Raw genomic sequence first — 22,325 nt, forward strand, 5'->3', positions numbered from 1 at the left:
TACCCTCTGTTCTACCTCCAAAATGTAATTCGTGGTATGTCATGAGACAGTGTTTAGAGAAGATGACTTTGAAATGTTTTCATATTTTATACATTTAAATATTCAAGGGCTGCTGGTATAATGCAAGGTAATTTTTATCTTTTTGTGTGTGGATCATCACCCCTGCCCCCCACCCCACCAGCCCCAAATCCTGGGGACAAAGCACTTAATATGCCCCTCTCCTTTCTGGTATCAAAATACTTAGGTTCAGATTAACTTTCTCCTCAGCCTTTGGAAGGGACAGTATATACCTAATTCTGCATGGACAAGATGGCTTTTAGTTAATCCCAATCGAGGGTAGCATATAACATGCCAAAATAGATCTCCTTTTAGGAGTTCTTTGAATGTATGTGGCAGCCATACTAGGATGGAATTGATCCTTTTTTTCCCCTTTGTTATGCTTATTCCTTGGACTATTTCATAGGTCAAAAATTAAAAATCCTGTTTAGATGAACATGATGTGTTAAAAGTAGTTAAGACTAATTTCACTCCAGACCACCTTTAATGTATCCTTGTGCTTTTTCTCCAGTGATGCTTCATAGCATTTTATGCTAGAGATTCTTATTTATATCACCCCCCACCCACTTGCCAATATTTTGGTCTTCTGAGCCTCGTTGTCATCATGGTAGAAGAACTGCACCCTTTAGCATGTTTGACCTTCAGGCTCCCGTGTTTTACTTGAGGTCCAGCCCTTGTGGCAACCAGGGCATTCAGGCCGAAGAGAAATGCTGATACTGGGAGAACTGTAGAGAATATGCTCCATTTGAAGGGTGACCTGCTGGCTAGTAGCTCTGTGGGAATGTGGCCTCAGTTGCCAATTCTGTTTGTTCTTTAAAGAGAAGCCAGGGTTTTTTTTTTTTTAATAAATGCGAAATTGTTAACATTGGTAAAGTTTTAAATGTGGAACACTACTAATTATAAAAAAGACATTAGGTATACCAAATAACACGTTTGCAGATTAAATCCAGCTTTTGGCATCCAGTTGTGACTGGCTTGGAGGACTTGAGGAATGGTCATTGCCTGACTACTTGTTTCATCCATCTCTTGGCTTTCCTCCGAGGGGGCATGTGCATGATTGTATGTGGTCACTAATGACTTTTTTGGCACCTTTGCTTACTCATAACTTTTTGATGTGATCCTTTCACCTCTTTTTAACTTTATGCATAAAGTAAGTGATGTCCATTGCCGTCTTTTATTTTTGGTTTTATTAACTCTGATCTTCTGATGCCATTTATTTGAATGTGTTACTACTTTAATTAAAAAGACTTTTGGAGTTCCTGTCATGGCTCAGTGGTTAATGAATCCTACTAGGAACCATGAGATTGCAGGTTCGATCCCTGGCCTTACTCAGTGGGTTAAGGATCTGGTGTTGCCGTGAGCAGTCGTGTAGGTCACAGATGCGGCTTGGATCCCGAGTTTCTGTGGCTCTGGTGTAGGCCGGCGGCCATAGCTCTGATTGGACTCCTAGCCTGGAACTCTCCATATGCCGCAGGTGTGGCCCTAAAAAGACAAAAAAAAAAAAAGACTTTGACCCTCCAGTTTCTTCCTGCTGGTCAGAGCCACTGTGGGATGTTTTTCACCATGCCTTTTGGTGTATGGTGCAGTATTCCACAAGGAATGTCAGAAGTGGTCACCTGGCTGTTGTCATTTCTGTTGGCTATGTTGAGTAGGCCATAGTTACTGTGTAGCCATCCTTAATGGATGGATCAGAGAGCTCATTTGTTTGCATTTTAGTTACTACTTCATATAGGAAGCCAATCATCTTTAGTCCAGCCAGTCAAGATATGGGTCATTTTCTGTTAGAACAGGAAGTTACTTTGGTGAAACACTGCTGTTTCTTGGCCAGTGATGCATAGTAATTGTACTTTCTTGATCTGATGGCAGTGAAATTCACTTTAATGAGTGTTCCAATGCTGTGGAAGTGTTCTCCAGTCTTAATTTACTACTCCTGCTTCTACCTCGATGATTCTCTTCCTCTGTCCTTGCTCATTTTGAAATAGAGAATGAAGAATAAGTATTCTGATTCCTGAACTCAGTTCCAAGGCCTGCTGTCCCCTGATCTTTGTTGTGAATCTTGGGCTATAGCCTGAGATAAGTTGGCTTTAAAAAGCCTGCTGGCTGGAGTGGAGCTAAGGGTATAGAAAATAACTTTTTTGACCGGGGTGGGGGGGGAGGCTGTGCCTGTGGCCATAATTCCTTGGCCAGGGATCGAACCTGAACCACAGCAGTGACATTGCTGATCCTTAACTGCTGAGCCATCAGGGAATTCCTAGAAAATCACATTTTGAAACCATTCTACTTCCCTTATAGTCATGATTCTTAACTAGAGATTGGCAATCAAAATCCAGTCAAGAAACTCTTTAAAATATGTCTGAGAGTGTACTTGAGTAGATCTCCACTCTCTTTACAGAAAAACATATGGGATTGGAGCCATCACCTCAAGGATGGCTTTGAAAATCTCTCTCTCTCCTTTTTTAATTTTAATTTTTTTTGCTTTTTAGGGCCACACCTGTGGCATATGGAAGTTTTCAGGTTAGGGATCGAATCAGATGTACAACTGCCATAACAATGTGGAATCCAGGCTGCATCTGCAGCCTACACCACAGCTCACGGCAACACTGGATTCCTGACCCACTGAGCAAGGCCAGGGATAGAACCTGAGTCCTTATGCATACTAGTGGCATTCATTTCTGCTGCTCCACAATGGGAACTCCTTTTTTTTTTAAATTCACCGGAGATTGAAGTAGTAAATGCTGGTAAAATTTTCTTTGCTTTTAGGCTGGCCTGAAAGAGATTGCAGTCATAACTGCTCTGTACTATTATATTACTGGTTACGTAGTAGGTACTTGCTGAAAATCTTGTCTCAGCAGTAAAATACTGTGTATTTACTGCCAAATAATTGATGCATTAAATCTACAGTACTAAAAGCGTTCTTTTTAAAAAAACTTCTATTTAAGCATATTCTGTATACAATGTTATGTTAATTTCTGCTATACAGCAAAGTGACTCAGTTATACAAATATATACATATATATATTTTTTTGTCTTTTGTCTTTTTGTTGTTGTTGTTGTTGTTGCTATTTCTTGGGCCGCTCCCGCGGCATATGGAGGTTCCTAGGCTAGGGGTTGAATCGGAGCTGTAGCCACCTGCCTACGCCAGAGCCACAGCAACGCGGGATCCGAGCCGCGTCTGCAACCTACACCAGCTCACGGCAACGCTGGATCGTTAACCCACTGAGCAAGGGCAGGGACCAAACCCGCAACCTCATGGTTCCTTAGTCGGATTCGTTAACCACTGCGCCACGACGGGAACTCCCAAATATATTTTTTATATTTTATGGTTTATCACAGGATATTGAATATAGTTCCTTATGCTATACAGTAGGATCTTGTTATTTACCATATACATACTAGTTTGCATGTGTTAATCCCAAACTCCCAATCCTTCCCTACCCTGGACCCCCCTTTAGCAACCAGAAATCTATTCTCTATGTTTGTGAGTCTATTTATGTTTCATATATATGATGTTTGTCTTTCTCTCTCTGACTTACTTCACTTAGGACGATAATCTCTAGGTCCATCCATGTTGCTACAGATGGCATTATTTCACTCTTTTTATGGCTGAGAATTATTCCATTATATATGCACCACATCTTCTTAATTCATTTGTCGATGGCCATTTAGGTTGTTTCCATGTTTTGGCTATTGTAAATCGTGCCGCAGTGAAGATTGGGGTGCATGCATCATGTCTTTTCTGGATATATGCCCAGAAGTAGCACTGCTGTATCATAAGGTAGTTCTATATTTAGATTTTTGAGGAACCTCCATACTGTTTTCCATAGTAGCTGCACCAATTTACATTTCCATCAACAGTGTGGGAGGGTTCCCTTTTCTTTACAGCCTTGCCAGTATTTGTTATTTGTAGACTATGATGGCCATTCTGACCAGTGTGAGGTGGTACCTCATTGTAGTTTTTATTTGCATTCTTCTAATAATTAGTGATGATTAGTATCTTCTTCTGTTCATATTGGCCATTTGTATATTTTCATGAGTATCTTATGTTCTTTTGGCCATTTGTATATCTTTGGAGGAATGTCTGTTTAGGTCTGCTGCTTATTTTTTGATTGGGTTTTTTTGTTATTGAGTTATTTGAACTATTTGTATATTTTGGAGATTAAGTCTTTGTCCATTGCAAATATTTTCTCCCAGTCCACAGATAGTCTTTGTATTTTTTTTTTCTTTTGTCTTTTTAGGGCTGCACGCATGGCATATGGAGGTTCCCAGGCTAGGGGTCTGATCAGAGCTATAGCTGCCTGCCTACGCCAGAGCCACAGCAACGCCAGATCTGAGCTGCGTCTGTGGCCTACACTACAGCTCACCACGCTGGATCCTTAACCTACTGAGCGAGGTCAGGGATTGAACCCACAACCTCATGGTTCCTAGTCAGATGCGTTTCCACTGCGCCAAGATGGGAACTCTAGTCTTCGTATTTTTGATGTTTTCCTTTGCCGTGCAAAAGCTTGTAAGTTTGATTAGGTCCTATTTGTTTATTTTTGCTTTTATTTCTGTTACCTTGGGAGACTGACCTAAGAAAACATTGGTATGATTTATTTCAGAGAATGTTTTGCTTATGTTCTCTTCTAGGAGTTTTATGGTGCCCTATCTTAAACTCAAGACTTCAAGCCAGTTTGAAGTTTTTTTTGTGTATGCTTGAGGGTGTGTTCTAACTTCAGTGATTTGCATGCTGCTGTCCAGCTTTGCCAACACCATTTGCTGAAGAGACTGCCTTTTTTCCTCATTGTATATTCTTGCCTTCTTTGTTGAAGATTACTTGTTCATAGGTGTGCGGGTTTATTTCTGGGCCTGAGGGAGTTCTTTTAAAGGACTTACTCTTGGTGTTCCTGTTGTGGCGCAGTGGAAATGAATCTGACTAGGAGCCATGAGGTTTCTAGTTCGATCCCTGGCCTCACCCAGTTGGTTAACGATCTGACGTTGCCATGACTGTGATGTAGGTCGCAGACGCAGCTCGGATCTGGCATTGCTGTGGCTGTGGTGTAGGCCGGCAGCTATAGCTCTGATTAGACCCCTAACCTGGGAACCTCAATATGCCACAGGTGCGGCCCTAAAAAGGCAAAAAGACAAAAACAAAAAACCCCCAAAATCCCGAAATAAAGGACTTATTCTTTATACTAGAAAAAGAGTATAGCAGGAAATGGGCATCAAGAAGCTTCTAGCAGTACTATACTAGGAGAACTTTTCAGCTTGTACTTCTTTGACATTTCAAATTCTCATAACCAGGCAAAAATCTAGTTGAATATTTAAATGGGAAATCTGTATACAATTATCCTGTAGCATTTTAAACATTGGAAAGCAAAATGCTTCATTTCTACTCAAATATATGTCCAAACTCAGATGTTTAAGTTAGTGGTGGTAGTTTCCATGGCAGCAGTGATTTTGCCCTTTATCTTTTTCTTAGCACAATATTTAGCATAGGTCATCCAGAGAGATTATCATCACTGGCTGTGAGTTTTTTAATACTGCCTTGGGAGTCTTTGACTTCTCTGGGTGCACAGGTGTGTTCCAGAGAAGCTCCATGAGGGGTGAACGTGAATCTGTTTTGTGTACCTTTGTTTTGCTAGCATCTAGTCATGTGTGCCTGTCACATCCAGTCAATCAGGATTGTTGCTTTTCTGGCTGTGGGTGGTTTTATCTGTATTCCAGTTTCCTGAGACCTTGGCTGGGCTGGAGGAGAGGTGTTATTACCTTCCATTGTGGTCTTGGTTTTTTTTTCACATTGGTGAAGTTTGCTTTTTTTGAACTGTGATGTGATGACAATGGATCACTCCTGTGTTTCCCTGTCTTCCTTTCCAAGGCTTGCTTTGTTTTAATGAAGGCCTTTAGCTAGGAATTTCTTTAAAAGCTGATTCACCTGACACTTAAGCTTGTAAGAATTAGTAGGTTTATTTGGAAAGAGAGGTGTGTTTATGTTAGTGATACGGCATGACAGCCTACTACTGTAAGTTTACCTTCCTCCCAAGTATACAGAGTTGCAACGGAAGATTTCCTGCTTGGCAGGAATGTAGTCACATGAAAAATCCCATAAATAAATGGGATTTTTTTTTTTTTTTTGAAATTGCATTTCATGGCATTGATGCTCTTTTATGCATGGATCCCTGTGCACATTGATGGCTGAAGAGACAAAGGTGAGTGTAGGCTAATAAAAGCACAAAGGAAGAGTATCTGGCTCAACTCAGTGGTTCACAGAGGGCTTCCTGGAGGCGTTGTGCCTCCTTTTCATGTGCTGAGGATATTTCCATTGCCAGGAGAAGAAAGGTAGTGAGACTTGTGGGTGGAGAAAAGAGTGTTTGAGTAACAGTGGCAAGCAGCCTGGGCGTGGGCAGAACCACTGGAAGATTGATAGAGCCTTGTGTGTGATGTGGAGTGGTGGGCATGGGTTGCTGGGCATGCCCACCTAGAGGTAGGGAGGAACCAGGTCAAGTCTGGTGATGTTCCTTTGTAGGCAGTGTGGGGTCAGTGATGGCCTGAAAAAGAAATGATTGTGAGATGCTGACTGTTTTTAGGTAGGTCTCTAGCAGTGGAGTAGAGGGTGGGTTGGAGAAAGGGACAAGCCCGGAAGGCAGACATGAGGGTAGGAGGCTTCAGATGGAGTCTGAGCACTGGTTACAAATCCCAGTTTCTCTATTTAATAGCTGTATAGACTCTTGAAGTTTTGAACTCCTCATTTGTAAATGGAAGCTAATATACATAGTACATGAGAGGATTAAATGAGATTTTGTATGTAAAATACGTAGTTTCAAGCCTTTGGAATGAGGAATCAATAAATGCTACTTTTCCCTACCCTCTATCAATCATAGGATTCACTAAATTTTACTACAAGAGGCAAGCAGATCATCTGAATCTACTTCCTGTAGCAAAAGATACACAAATCCTTTGGAGAGTTCAGGAGGGTGCTCTGTTTATTTTTATTTTCTTTAAACATGATCTTTTAAAATTTAATTTTTAAAAATTTTTTAGGAAAAACATTTAAAAAAAATTATAGTTGGTTTTACAGAGTGTTGTGCCAATTTTTGCTTTACAGCAAAGTGTCTGTTATAATATGTATCCCAGGAAATTGGATATAATTCCCTGTGCTATACAGTAGGACCTTGTTATGAAACATAACATTTTTTAAAAAACTTTTTATTTTTATTGAAGTATAGTTGATTGACAGTGTTTTGTTACTTTCAAGTGTAGCAGAGTGATTCAATTTGTGTATGTGTATATACACACACACACTTTTTCAGTTTTATTTTCCTTTATAGGTTATTACTAAATATCAACTATAGTTCCCTGTGCTATATAGTAGTAGATCCTTGTTACATATTTTATATATAGTGTTGTGTATATTCCAAACTTATTTAACATGATCTTAAAACCAGGGTTAGTACAGGCTTAGAAAATGTTTAAATTAAAGTCATTTTGAAAATCATGATAGGAGAAAGCTGGCGAGAGACCATACAGTTGTGTGTGGATGTGTATGATCTATGAATTGTAGAAACTGTAACACCATGCAGTACCTCTTAGTGTGCAAATTATCAACCTGGATTCTAGAGTATAATCTTAGATGAGACTTCTGCATTGTATTGTAAATAATATATCTGCATCTACAGAAGTTTGTGTCATCTTTGGAGTTCTTAGCAAAAACAGCGAGGAAGCAGTTTCTAATATTAAATGTTAAAAATGCAAGAGGCTAAGCAGCTGATCATGAAAGGACTAAGTTGGGGAGGATGGAATGCATGTGTACTCTTCCTGTGTGTGTGTGTGTGTGTGTGTGTGTGTGTGTTAAAACACTTAAAGTAAGGCAAATTAGGGAGTTCCCATTATGGCTTAGCAGTAAGGAACCCGACTACTATTCATGAGGATGTGGGTTCAATCCCTAGCCTCGCTCAGTGCGTTGAGGGGCTGCTATTGCCACAGGCTGCTGTGTAGGTCTTGGGTGAGGCTGGGATCTCTTGTTGCTGTGTCTGTGTAGGCTGACAGCTGCAGCTCCAATTTGACCTCTAGCCTATAGGAATTTGCATATGCTGAAGGTGTGGCCCCCCCCCCTTTTTTTGAAAAAAGGGTAAATTAAAATAGGCTGAAATTCTGATATGAAACATTTGGTTATTAGCACCCTATGTACTTAAATGTAGCATTTGGAGGTCAGGGGTTGAAAAGTGCAGCATTTGAGGTAAAAATTCTAATCCTCCTTAGTCACCTTTTGTGACCACGTCCTAAATGTAGTTTAACATAGCATGTACTTCAGTGGCCCTGCACAGGAGTTGACAGTTATGATTGGGCAGTCTGTATACTGTACTTTCTGTCCAGTGTTCTTTTCATGCTAAAGCTCCCAACACAACTCTGCAACCTCGTTGTCCATTTAGACAAAACAAAACTCTGCCTTAACCTAAAAGACAGGCAAATTCTCTAATGCTAACACTTTAAGATACATCTTCCTTTGTGCAGCAATAATAAATAATAGCACTTCAGAATTTGTAAAGCCTTTGACATACTATCTGTCTAAATTATACGTGTATAATTGAAGCTGTTAAAGAAAACAACCCCTTTACCCCCTCTCCTTCTTACAAGAGTAGGAATAAATCAAAGGCTAGATGTATGTTTGTGTTTTTTTCCTTTTAAAATTGTCCTGGGTTACACATGCTCCCTTTTCTGCCTCAGCCTGGGGCAGATGGATGTTGCCTCTCTTGAGTCTTTCGAAGTAGGTGTATATATGCATAAATAAATAAGATATATATATATGTGTGTGTGTGTGTGTGGTCATATACATTGTTCATTTATACAATTAGGGGACTTGGCCCCCACCCCATTTACTTTAAGAGGTCCTTCAGCATTTATTTAAAATATGCTTTTCATTAACGATAAGAGAGTAACTTGCCAAGTGAGAAGTCAGGCAGAAGTTGAAGTGACAGTCACTGGCAGGGAACCCAAGCACCTTGACCCCTTTTCCTATTAGAGAGGCATCCAAGGCCTGGGATTTGATGTGTGTGCCCACCAAAGATGTAATAAGCAGGCAAGTTTTGAGGCTAAGAAAGACCTTACCTGATCTGTAGTGTATCACGTTAACTTTCTTCTTCATTTTAAAACATTAACTCATATTCATAGGCAGCACATAAACTAGAAATTTCATTGTGATTCACTCTTTCAGGCCCTCTCCCCCAATTGGAAACACTAGAAGTAAAAATAACACTTCAATTGAATGAGAATTCTTGCTCCCCCTCTTGAAATGTAGGAAATAACCAGAAGCTTAATTATCATATGAAGTTGCAGATGTATGTAGCTTGTTTTTTTCTAGCTGGGATGTAGCTTTTAAAGAAAGCCATCTTTGGGGGAGGAAAAGGAAAGAGAATGGACCAAAGGAAATAAAGTATCTTTCTTAGTGTGATCTTGTTTTTTAAGGCGCTCCAACTTTCCATGCTAAATAATTCATAGTAGTATTTCTAAATCAAATGTTTCTATCTCTTGGGAGTCTCAGGACTTTAAACATCAACTGAAAAGAAAAATACATTTCATAGGGGATCCACATTTCAGAGAGGAAGGAGCTGGTGTTGTGCTGATGGAAGTTTACATTCCCACATCCCTACAGTGGGCAGGGGGAGAGCCCTTTGTTCTACTCTCCCCAGTGCCTTAAGGAACTGTAAGAGATTATATGTCTGAGGGTAGCCTCTCTTAATTTTCAGTTTCTGTGAATTTCAGTCGAAATATTTGTAGCCTCCCAATATGATTAAAGAAATATACCTTGTTCTGTTGACATGTCGTTTTGTTGACTCTGTTATGGTATAAGCTACTTGGGGCTAAACACTTAACTATAGTTTTTGGTTTTGTATGTTGTTAAGTCCTGCCAAATGGCAGTTAAGAGTAAAATAACTTTAGTGGCCAGATGGAATATTATGACCCTTTATAACACTTGTGAGTTAAAAAACAGTATTTGTGACTGAAAACCTTCCTTGTCTTTTATATCCCCTTTAAGACTAGGCATGCTTTCTGTTTTGGAGCTCGAATATAACAGTATTTTAGTGTCTGTATTTTCTACAGAGGAGCTATGTTTTTAACCTACCTAATGAAAACACTCAGCTACTGGGATTAATTTGAGGATTTCCAATCAGCCTTTCACAATTTGTACTACCCTGAGGGGGTTCCCTTTAGCTATGACTTTTGTAGAAGAATGTGAAGTTAATCCAATTTCAATGTTGATTACTATGTTAACTGTCTTAATTTAGCAATTCAAATTTATCTGCCTATACCAAATAAGAACTCTGCTACAAAACTGTGGGAGTAGTTGATTTTGTTCTTATTATACTCATACTATTTCAAATAAGGACATGAAAATTAATAATGCCCACATTAGAATGACTCATCACTAGAAGCTAGTTTATTCTAGCCTTTAACCAAGATTGAGTTAACCCCTGGTTTAACCTTGACTCCCTTGCAGGAGTATAAATTGGCCCTGTTGAATATAGATGTTAAAAGTTAATTACCTTTCACAAAAATATAATTTACTTACTTTCTTCTACTTTGTTTTTCACCTTTTAGGGGGAACTTTGAGATTTTCTTATTCTGAATTCTGAAAAACTTTTAAGGAAGCTCTCAGGTTACAAATCAGTTTCTGACATACTGTACTGTTGCATCTTTTAAGTTACTCTGATTTTTAAAAATTTTGCATTTGCTGTTACATGAATTGCTTGCTGAATTCTTTCAAGACTCCATATATAAAGTGAATAACTCCTGCTTTAATATTAATAGAGGATTTTCTTATGTTGGGCTTCCTTAAGGAGATTCCCCACCCCCCATAAGACACAACTTCCTGTAGAAGCTAATCCTTTTCTTAGTCATCCTGTATTCTTAGTGCATGGGAAGTAATAAATGAAAATGATTTGGTTTGTTTGAATGTGAGCAGTTAGAATCTAAACCAGTTTCTCAATAATGGATTTAAATAGTTTTCTGATGTAATTAAAGTAGGCATTAGTAATATAGTTTCCACTTCTTTACTGGTACTATCCTGGTTGGAGTTGCTGTCATCCTACATCTTGTTTATTGCAATTGTTTCTTGATTTTCCTTTTTGTTTCCAAAGTTGCTGAGTTCTCCACACAATTATATCCAATTTATTTTCACAGTAGCCAATGTGCTAGCTATTCTTTTGCTCAAAACCTTTCTATGGTTTCCTTTCTTCTTAGTGTGGCTTCTGATGGGATTTAGGACACACTCCCCCAAAATATGGCAGTTTGGTGTATTGGATCTTAAGCTGAAGGAGTTTGAGAAAACAGCAGAAAAAAAGGGTCATTCTGACCTTGTCCCTCTTCTTTCTTCCCTGAAACAGGTAGTAAAGGTCCCCTGTGGAAGGTACCCTCCCTGTACCAGGAGAAAGGAAGACATTCTTACCATCAGTACAGGGATTTGGGGCTGAGAAATAAGTACCAGCAAACCTTGTTAAACAATAACACTTCATTCTGAGTTTACTTCCTTGTCACTACCCCTAGCCCTTTGTATTGTAAGTTCTTTGAAAATTTATTATTTCTTTATCTAAAAGGTATGAAAACTTCCTACTCAGATCACTTCTTTGCATCTTCATTCTCTTGTGAAGATTTCTGTGTACAAATTCAATAAAGTCAGTGTGCTTTTCTCCTGTTAATTTGTCTTTGTCAGTTTAATTTGCAGGTCTAGCTAGGACCTTAAGAGTGCTGAAGAGAACCTTTTTCTCGCCCACACCGCTAAGGTCCTGTGTGGTCTGGCTGTGTGTACCTTTTAGACTCATCTCCCTCTGGCCTCCTCCTAGCTTCACCCTGGCTGGCTCCCTGCCTGGAATGCGTCTCTTCTAGATATCCCCATGGGGATGTATTTATTTACTTTAAAATCTGCAGCAAATAACCACATACTTGGTGCTTAAAACAGTCCAGACCTGGGAGTTCCCGTTGTGGCGCAGCAGAAACAAATCCAACTAGGAACCATGAGGTTGCGGGTTCGATCCCTGGCCTTGCTCAGTGGGTTAAGGATCCGGCGTTGCCGTGAGCTGTGGTGTAGGTTGCAGATGCGGCTCAGATCCGGTGTTGGTGTGGCTGTGGTGTAGGCCATCAGCAACACCTCTGATCTGACCCCTAGCCTGGGAACCTCCATATGCTGCAGGTGCGGCCCTAAAAAACCCCCAAACAAACAAACAAACAGAAAACCCAAAAAACAGTCCAGACTTACTACCTCAGAGTTCTGAAGGACAGAGTCCCCTGACAGTCTCCTTGGGCTGTCGTCAAGGTGTTGGCAGGGCTGCATTCCTTCTGGAGGTGCCAGCAGAGAATCTGTTTCCCTGCCTTTTCCAGCTTCTGGAGGCCGTCCACATTCCTTGTTGATGGCTTCGTTCCATCTTCAGAGCTGGTGACTGTGGATTGAGTCTTTTTCAGGTTGTATTAGTCTGACAGATACTCCAGCCTGCCTCTTCCACTTCTGTGGACTCTTCTGATTACATTGGGCCCACTTGGATAATCCAGAATAATCTCCCCATCTCAAGGTCATCTGCTGAGGATCTTCATTCCATCTGTATCTTAGTTCCCTTGTCTTGTAACATAACATATTCATAGATTTCAGGATTTAGGATATGGGTGTCTCAGCTGATTTTACCTCTCCTTCAAACCTTGGCTCAAAGCTCACCTTCTCAGTGAGGCCTCCAATTTAGTACTAGAAACTGTCCATTCTCCATCTCCACATTCTCAGCCCTCTTCCTCTGCTCTAAATTTTCTTTTATTCCAAAGCACACTTATTTCTAACTGATTTCTTATATATGTTCATTCTTGGTCTGCTGTGCATACCTCCCATTGCAGATGTACACTCTGGAATATTTCTTCATTGCTTTATCAAAAGGACCTAGGACAGTGCTTAGTTCAGGAGATGTGAACAAAATGTTTGTTGGATGAATGGATGAATGAACAGTGTGTGAAGCTTAAGCAAATCTTTTTTACCAGATCTTTACTTTCCTGTTGCCCAGCATGGAAGCCGGTTGTGGACCTAGAATGAAGGAAAGGACTTGGGACCGACCCCTAAGCTCAGCTAACCTCAAAGGTTTTAATTCTGCCAGCTCTAGACCTACAAAATCTCAGAAAGACTGGCGCCAGAAAGACTCTGTAGTTTGTCTGTAGGAGCCATAAAGGGCCAAGAGACAGAAAAATGTTAGCATTCACTGCCAAAGAACATTTTCCCAGTGACTCCTACAGCTGTTTAGTGCAGTGTCTCTGGCAGCTTTTGGACCCATGTTAGCCCTAGGGCCAGAGATCTGAGTTTGACAAGATTAAGGAATCCCTGGAGCTGGGAGGCAGCTAAAATGGTGTGGGGGTGGGTCAGAGAGTTGACAGGGATTCCAGGATTGAGGAGATCTCATGAAGTTTAAGCCACACATTTTTATTACTTTAGGAACCACAAAGCAAAGTGAAGAGGGTTTTTTTGGTTGTTGTTGTTTTTAAAAAAACAACAAAAACAGAATGGCATATTCCTGTAGCTGACATGTCTACCCCATTGATTTTGGTGCTGGGTTGACTCTCTGTTGCTTTAATTTGGTTAAGCTGCAATGTATCCTGAAACTGTCATGTAGTGATTGGAATGGGGAAGGTAAACCTTCTGCTAGATAGCCAACCCCACCCGCTGCTTCCCCAGCTCTCTGGGAGCTTTCATTACTCACTTCAGTGGTTATTTCCATAGTTTACCTCCTTGCCTCATGTTCTTCAAAGGAAGATGCATTTTGGCCAAGGCTGCTGCTGTCTTTATCTTAGTGGGTTCTGCTCTTAAACTTAAGGGACAAATTGCTTCCTTTCACCTTGTGACTTGGCCATTATAGAGGTTTGATGTCATCTGAGGGAAGGCTTTGCACTGTACTGATTCTGCCCTGGTTCAGTGTTTCTTGAGGTATTGAGACATCTCTAGCTGTAAATAAGTGTCCAGACCAAGATCTCTTGCCAGACCTTTTGAGTGTGAGAGAGATGCTTGCATTTGCCCCTAGCTATGATTCATTTTAGAGATGCTTCTGTTTAGGTTTGCTTATTACATTTTCTAGTCTCTCTCACATTAAAACCATGTGAAATCCATAGCTTAATCATGATGTATTCTTAAACACTTTTGAGTTAAAATTTAATTTTTTCACCTTCACCTGTATTTCTGTGGTCTTCTTGAAGTTAGACCCAGGTTGCAGCTGCTGAAGCTCCATGACCCCACTGGCCAGAGGCTTGGAGTGTGTTTGAACCATGTTTTTGGATTTGTTTTGGCTTCCAGCTTTTTTGTAGTTGGCGAATGGTCGTGGCAATACATAACTGATCACTCAGAAGATAGTTTCCTTTGTTGTGCCATTAAGCAAGAATTTAGATTTTAGTGGGTGAGGGTGGCTGATGAGTGTGCCAGAAATGGAAAATTTGCTTTCATAATTATTTATGATTTGAAATATATGAAGTTGAGATAGAAAAACAAGCTACTGAGTTTGCATGTATTTAGAAAGGTGATTGCCCTGTCATGCTCTGATTTTTTTTTTTTTAAATGAACTACTCTTATCCTTATGCACGATTTTGAATGCTTAGTCTGTACAAACTCCTGAAATAGATGTTTGGCAGTTACGACTGGGGCCTTCCAGGCAGATGGAGCTACCCGAGCGAGCAAAGCCAGAAGAATGTATGGTTTTTATTGACTGTACTGTGACTGTATGAAGGACAAGGAGCAGTTCAGATTTTTAGATACTTGAGTAAGTGGGCTGATAAAAGTAGTTGTAGAGAATCTCAAGTGTTTATACTCTTAATACAAGTAGTTTGTACTTTATTTGATAGGCAGCAGAGAGCTATTGAGGGTTTAGGAAGATCTATCTCGGAATAGTGTAAAGTGTAATAGTGTAAAGGATGATGAGGGACCTTTTGGGAGGCTATAATTCAGTAGTCCAAGTGAGAGATTCGGGCCCAGATCAGGATGGTATATGTTGTAATGGGGGTTTAGATAGACAGGCCTCACCAGGGCATGTACAGTGGCCTTTTCAGCAGTCCTGCTATGTCTTTAAACCACAGATAACTGGTCCCTGAATCAGGTGGGTTCTAGGTCTTGGAAACCATTTTTTTCCCCTTGCAGACAATGTACTTAATGAAAATTATCAGACAGTATGTTTTGATTAGTCTGTCTTGTTTGGTGACTGCCTAAAGGAGGTTTCAAAATAGGAAAGGAGTTCTCTCTGTAGCTCAGCAGTAGCAAATCTGACTAGTAACCATGAGGATATGGATTCTATCCCTGGCCTTGCTCAGTGGGTTAAGGATCCAGCATTGCCATGGGCAGTGGTGTAGGCCGCAGATGTGACTCGGATCTGGTGTTGCTATGGCTGGGGTGTAGGCCAGTAGCTGCAGCTCCACTTCGAGCCTGGAAGCTTCCATATGTCACACATGTGCGACCCCCTCCCTGCCCCCCTGCCCCCATAGAAGCTGATTAGTTTTCAGAATTTTTTTTATTAGGAAGATTGGAAAATAGGGACTTTCCTTTTTCTCTCATGTGACCAGAAAACTATTCATGCCAGCTACAGACAGCCAAGAAGTGGCATTGGTTACCTAAAATCCATTACTGTAAGAAACTTAAGATACTGAAGTATGTGGAGGACCATTTAAGTAAAAAAGCAAAAAATTCAATATAAAAAGTCTTTATAGAAATTTGGAAGTAAACTATGAGTGAAAACATAAAAGCCACTTCCTCCCCAACCCTGCCTTCAAAATCCATGCTTCCATCAAACTAACACCTCATCGTTGTCTCTCGGAGCCCAGGGAAAGTTTAGAATATTCTAGGTTGATCTATGTTAAGTGTCTTTTCATAAATTATTTCATGGAGAATAACAGGAGAAAAAGTAGCCCAGTTGGCACAATTGATGTCTAAATTAAGAGGCGAACATATATTGAAACATTTTTTTTAAGCCTTAAAATTAATGGTTCTATGTTTCTGGAATATGGCCTTTTTTCCTTCCAAAGAGTTTCAGAGCCAGTAGAGTCTATAAATAGTGCACAGCCTGGTTGTCTGTGGTAGATTGAGTAGAGCAGAATCGCCTGTCCTTAAGTGAAGGGGAAGTAGCTTTACATTTTTAGTAACTGAATTGTTGGCCAGCATAAAGGTAAGGGCCATGTGAGCAACTTATTTATAACTTCCCATAAAGGTATGTGTCTGCCTCAAGCAGAGAAACTGTCTGGGGTGCTTGAAATGTAAAAGTGCAGTAGAATCATTTTCCATACACAGCTTTCCTAGCTAGTTGGTGCAATAAAGTGATTGTTCCCATCCCTGGGGCTTTCAGAAAGAGGGGTGTCAATAGATTAGCTCATTAGCATCCGCTTCCTGTGGAAAAGAAGGGACGAAGCCATTAAATTTGAATCTGTGGTTTTATGTAGTGAAGAATGTTTAGATATTAATCTCTGAGGGTATTGAGGACACAAATTTAAGCTTGGTTAATATGTTGGGTGTGGTCCTCCTTACACCTGTGTAGTCTAAGCACATTTAGGTTCTTGTCAAAATACTTCATGGCTATCAAAGCACTTTATTTTTTCACAGGTTCAGTTCAATATAAGTAGATTTTTGTTTTTGTTTTTTAAAATAAAGAACATAGAACCAGACTGAATTTCCTGGTAACAGTGGGAGAAGGGAAGAAGAGTAAAACATTTTCGTGGCATCCTGTAAAGAGTATGTAAAGCCTTTAGGTAGATGCCAGAAAATGGAATGCATTGTCACGTTATAAATGTCATCCTACTCACATCAAGTAAGTCGAATACAGCCAGGTTTAACTCAAAGGATGAAATCTTTATAAATCATAAATATGCAAGTAAAAGATATTTTCAGCCCTCCTTTGTTACTCACTTATTTTCACAGACTTATTTTCTGAATATTATGTTGACCATTTAAAACATCTGCATATATGGCTAAAATGTAAACTTTGGCTTTTGTGCCAATTTTGTGGCTCTGTTTAACATTCCGGCAAGTTGTACTAAGTGGTAAATGGCCCATTAACTATATTGGAGGCCTCATAGCAGCACTCATTTCAAATCGTGCTGGGTTTACAATTTACATATTAAAAAATGTTCACTTGATTTCGTACAGGGACAAAGCTGACATCCTATATAAGCATTACTCCAAACAGTCCTATTTATTGGTCCAATTATTTCAATTGAAGGATGCTGGTTTACTGCCTCTTAGTATATAGAAACAATTCTCAGCAAAACTGTTAGAAATCAGTTTGACTATAGTGGCAGAATAACCTCACAGGGTTTCTATTCACTTTTAATTTTAAGTCCCAGGTTTAAGGATCATTTATAGTATAATGTAACACTGTGGGCAAATATAGCTTCTCTTAATGCCCTTCTGATCTTTTGAAGAAAGAGGACTTTTATGCAGAGCAGTCTCTTATGAATTACATGACTGCCTTTTCTCACTATAAATATGATTTCATTCACATTTCCTCCCTTCTCCCACATCCTTAAGGGACAGGGCAGCATGCAGTGTTTTGCTTCATTTTATTATTAAAAATTTTTTTGAGATGTATTTAAGTTCTTTAGGATAGATACCAAGGTAACTAGTTAATACTATTTTAAAATCAGGCTCTTAATTAAAAATGCTTAATTTGTGCAAGAAAACTACATGTTAAAATGAATTTGGAAAGATTAGATTGGAATTGCCTCAAATTCAATTAAGCCACACTGCATGGACGTGCTGGGAATATCAATACAATCACTGTAAATTTTGTACAAACTGATTTGTTGCATTATCTTGCTCATCTAACATACGGTACTTTTTGTGTCCATATTGCAGACGGCAACTCCAAACTAACATGGCAGTCAGACTGTGTGATGTGGCTTCTCTGCTTAGAAGTGGTTCGTGGGCAGCAGAGCCTTGGACCGGGGTCTGTGGGATTTTTCTTAAATTCTGTAGGCTACTTTTTTTTTAGCATGTTGGAGGAGTGCTGAGGCCATACCAAACACTTGAACTTTTCATTTGGCTTACTAATTATTCTTACATTTTACCTATTGTGGTATGGCCATCATTAGGACATAAAGCACATTGCAATTTTAGTGGTATATGTAGCATCAGAACCATGATTTTGTATGTAACTTTATTATCTAAATTAGGACATAGTGCAGACTCAAAAGAGTGACAAGCTTTTTTATTAAAAACAAAAACAAAAAAAAAAACAAAACAAAAGTTTTGGTATGGTCTGAATACTAAGTTACTGTAATTCTTTACATTCTGTTTACTATGTATTTTTTTGGTTACTAAATTTTGAAGTTATTTACAATTCCTGATGCTCAAAAAAAATATTGAAATTGTAAATCTGGCTGAAAATCATTTGCCCATAACTGTTGAAAGAGTTTGCATTCCGTGAACAGTTGTGTTGAGCCTATCAATGGAATATGCATTATTTGTAAAATATAGCACATTAGTATCATTTTATTCTGAGCAGATGGTCCTATAGCTGAGAGATGCTGTAATTTTCAGTGCACACAGCCTACTGCAGCTGTTCACTTGAATGTTGGCTTAGGAGCTCATTCTTGCCACCTGAACATGGAAATAAATGTGCAATTAAGTGAGGAGTGTTTGTTGTCCTTGCTAAATCCTGCTAATTTCAGTCAATGAACACTTTATATTTCAAATGCCTTCCCGATGAGCTTAGTCCGAATCTTATTCTTGGGGCTTCATATAGTCTCCACATATATATAGCCTAACCTTTGAATAGTGATTTGTTTTAATTGGCCTTGGCCACTCTCATCTTGTAGCTCATTGTTTTCCTAACTGCTGGGCAAAGGTTAATCCCACAAAAGTTTAGCTGTGGAAAGAGTGACCCCACGGCTAATGTTCTATAAATTGGAAGTTACATTTTATTAGGAAATCTGAAACCTCCTTTCTCAGTTTCAGATAAATTTGTTAATTATAATAAAATGCATATCTTGAATTGTTTCTGCTTTTTTAAAATACAGATTTCCAAAGGTTTCTTTATTTCCTTTTACCCCCTAAAGTATTCTCTGAAAATACTTACCCAAGAGAGTTAGCTTACAGCTTGCAGAGTAAATATCCCATTTCTTTGAAAAGGAAATGAAGTTATGGAAGGTGGTTTGATATTTCACAGTTAGCCTGGATTTTTGTCTCCTATTTTTTATCCTGATGACATTGATTCTTGTCCAGACTGACCAGTCTCAATCTGTCCTGTGCTGCCTTCTTTAATAAACATCCCTTGGCAGAAGATATTTCTTTCTATTTGCCTGTCTATGGTTGTGCCTTTTATTTTTCTTAGGCAATATGCTTTTTAACAGTCTTTGCCTCTACTTTGCTTTTTTTTTTTAAATTTTTTATTTTACCTTGAGTTCTTTGCCTTTTATATGTTAAAACTTCCCTAAGACTAGCAACCCGTCAAATCAGAATTGTCAGTTTTGAGAAGTAGTTCTTTGTGGAGCTGAGAGATGGATGAAATATGAAGGCTATAATCCTTTCAGTGATGCTTTGATTTTTGGATTCCCCCACAATCCCTGCTGTCCAAAGTAGATAGCTATTGGAAGATGGTTTTAGAAAATTTGGGGCTGTGGTTTGTGATTCCTTTGCTCAGAGAACATAGGATTGGTTTTTGGGAAACCAGATTTGTTTAATAAGTCATTTTTAGAGTACCCTGAACAGTTTGATGCTATTTTTCTCAATTCTGCTATTTATTCTGTATTTGGAATTTATAGATAACCTTATTTACTGCATTTTCAACAGGCTTATGTGCTCAAATGAAAATTCCTTGGGCTGGTCTGTTTGCAGAAGTTGATGTATTTACATTGTTGTTTTGGTGGATCAGATAGGTTTGTTTTTGTTTTTCCTTTAAAGTCAGAATCAAGGCAAAATACCCTTTTCAATTGTTGGGGATTTTATTTTGATGCTGTGGATCAGCTACCTTGTTGGTGATCTTTAGCTGCCAAGGTTGACAGAAATGGCTTGTTAGATTCTACAAGGTATGCTAAATACTCAGCTTATTTCCCAAGTTATCCTACAAATCCTTCTGACACCCTGACATATAATATTTGCTATTTTTTTAATTTCTTAACAACAGGAGAGGTATAAGGTATCGTCAATTAAAAACATTTTCAATATGTAACCAAAACAGTACATGTTGACAATTTTATATTTTTTAAGTACTCTTGCTCCTTGATTTTAAGTCAATGGATGTCAGTTTTAGAATGTTGAAACTCCTAGGCTAACTGAATATCTCCGCCAAGTTAGGTAGACTTTTTTTTGTTTGTTTGTTTGTTTGTTTGTTTGTTTTTTGTTTGTTTTTGGTAGCATGTTAATAACTTTTTTTTTCTAGTGTGATTTTTAGTCAGGGTTCAATTCTGTGCCTTTTGGTACTAAGTTTCCTTGAGTCTGTGGACACGGCAGGTGAGTAAGTGTGTATGAGTAGACCTAGAATGTGGTTCTGGAGAATGTTAAAGATTTAAATTGTGCTTATGTGCATGTATGGAATATGTATGTGGATAGTATAATTGTGATCTTAAATACCTTAATATGAAGTAAACATAAGCATTAGGTATTGAACTTTTTGAAACTTTGTTGTAATTTCAGCAGAACGACTTGTCTTAGTGACGAATGTTTAACTTCGTGGCTGGAATTCTAATAGTTTGTGGAATATGAATTCTGACATTTCTTATTTTCTCTGTTTTTAGCAGGTAATTGCTGCCATGGAAACACAACTGTCTAATGGGCCAACTTGCAATAACACAGCCAATGGTCCAACCACCATAAACAACAACTGCTCGTCACCAGTTGACTCTGGGAACACAGAGGACAGCAAGACCAACTTAATAGTCAACTACCTTCCGCAGAACATGACACAGGAGGAACTAAAGAGTCTTTTTGGTAGCATCGGTGAGATAGAGTCCTGTAAGCTTGTAAGAGACAAAATTACAGGTATGCATTTTTATGTAAGGTTCCTCGCATGCAAAGGATTGTTTCAAGGTGTGAGAAAATAAGTTTACTATTTGTTAAGTCATTTAGTGCTGCAATTTTACGCATCAGGATTTTCTCTGTTCCTGCCTACATCAGCAGTTATGAAACTTAGAGACTTTTAAGTTTTCAAGTGTAAGATATATTTTATGGGAAGTATATGTTCTAACTAGGCTTTTATATACTCTGAACTGTACAGTAGCATCTTTGAAAAATGTGTGCATGGGTCTGGAACAGCAAGTGTCATGTTAACTTTTAGTTTTGAGATGTTTGAGCTTGAAGGATTTACCATTTCAACAGTGAGGTACAAGGAGAATACTGTGTTTAGAAGAGGAAAAAGATCTCTTAACATGTTCTTTTCCTTAAGTCTCTATTGTCTTACTTATATATGACCAAGTAAATGGTAATGTTCAGGTTGTTATATTGTCATTGCAATAAATATTTGCACTAATATAATTTGAGTGTAGTAAGATCATGGGGTTCTGTTCGTTAACACAAAGGGAAAAGTGGAGTATGAGTGCTCCTCTTATGAAGACAAGACTTGAAAGGATGAATGATTTGGTCTTCAATGATGGTACATTTTAAATAGAAGGTAGTGAAAAATATCCTTTGTATTTTGTAAGATTTGACTACATTTTTAGAATAAGTCAAAACCTAATTAAGGAGAGGTTCTTGACGTGGAAGGATTAATGCTTCCTGCAGGAGTTGTTTTCAGATACTGAAAACAGCATGAAGTGTAAATAGACTCTGTAGCTTTTTCATATTACTATTAAATTTGAGTGATGGTATATATCAAATGGCTTATAACCAAAGTATCAACCTAGTATTTGAAATGAGTAAAGAATAGTTAAAGGCAGTTGGAGTTAGACCAGGGGGGGCTGAACTTTGGTCATATGACCTTGGGCAGGTCAACCCTTGGCTTTTAGTCAGGGTTGGTAAAATGAGATAGAAGGTGGAGGGAGGAATCCCTAGCTAATTTCCAAGGCTAATTTTGACTTTTTCTGAAATTGTACCTTTAGCTGTTCTTTTCTTAAGACAGTAGCGCTTACTGTCTACAAACTGACTTAGAGCTGTAACCTGGGCTTGGCCTCGTCATCGTAGTATTTATTTGAGATACAGATTGAGGTTCACAGAGAGAATTTATTCATTAATATCAAGTAAAAACTAAAACCTGGTTGTCATCAATCCATAAGTAATTATATTTAAAATAATTGTGTTGCTTAGATTTCACCATGATATCAGGAGGGTCTGTCTTTTGTTTTTGAAAATTGATAATCAAATGGATTAGGAT

General features: G+C 38.8%; 1 protein-coding gene across 13 annotated transcripts in view; it reads left to right on the forward strand.

Moving 5' to 3' along the window:
* The window catches only part of ELAVL2 (ELAV like RNA binding protein 2), a 169,386-nt gene that overhangs the window by 74,279 nt on the left and 72,782 nt on the right, over positions 1-22,325 (forward strand). For 6 of the 13 annotated variants that reach the window (XM_047769526.1, XM_047769527.1, XM_047769528.1 and 3 more), the window contains one exon: positions 20,755-20,998. In XM_047769526.1, coding sequence (XP_047625482.1) covers positions 20,755-20,998 — 244 coding nt within the window. Of the gene's footprint in view, positions 1-17,871; positions 17,967-20,754; positions 20,999-22,325 lie in introns of those variants that run through there. The other 7 variants (XM_047769518.1, XM_047769520.1, XM_047769525.1 and 4 more) reach the window with 3 other exon arrangements.

This window comes from Phacochoerus africanus, chromosome 2, assembly GCF_016906955.1.
Source record: "Phacochoerus africanus isolate WHEZ1 chromosome 2, ROS_Pafr_v1, whole genome shotgun sequence".
NCBI lineage: Eukaryota > Metazoa > Chordata > Mammalia > Artiodactyla > Suidae > Phacochoerus > Phacochoerus africanus.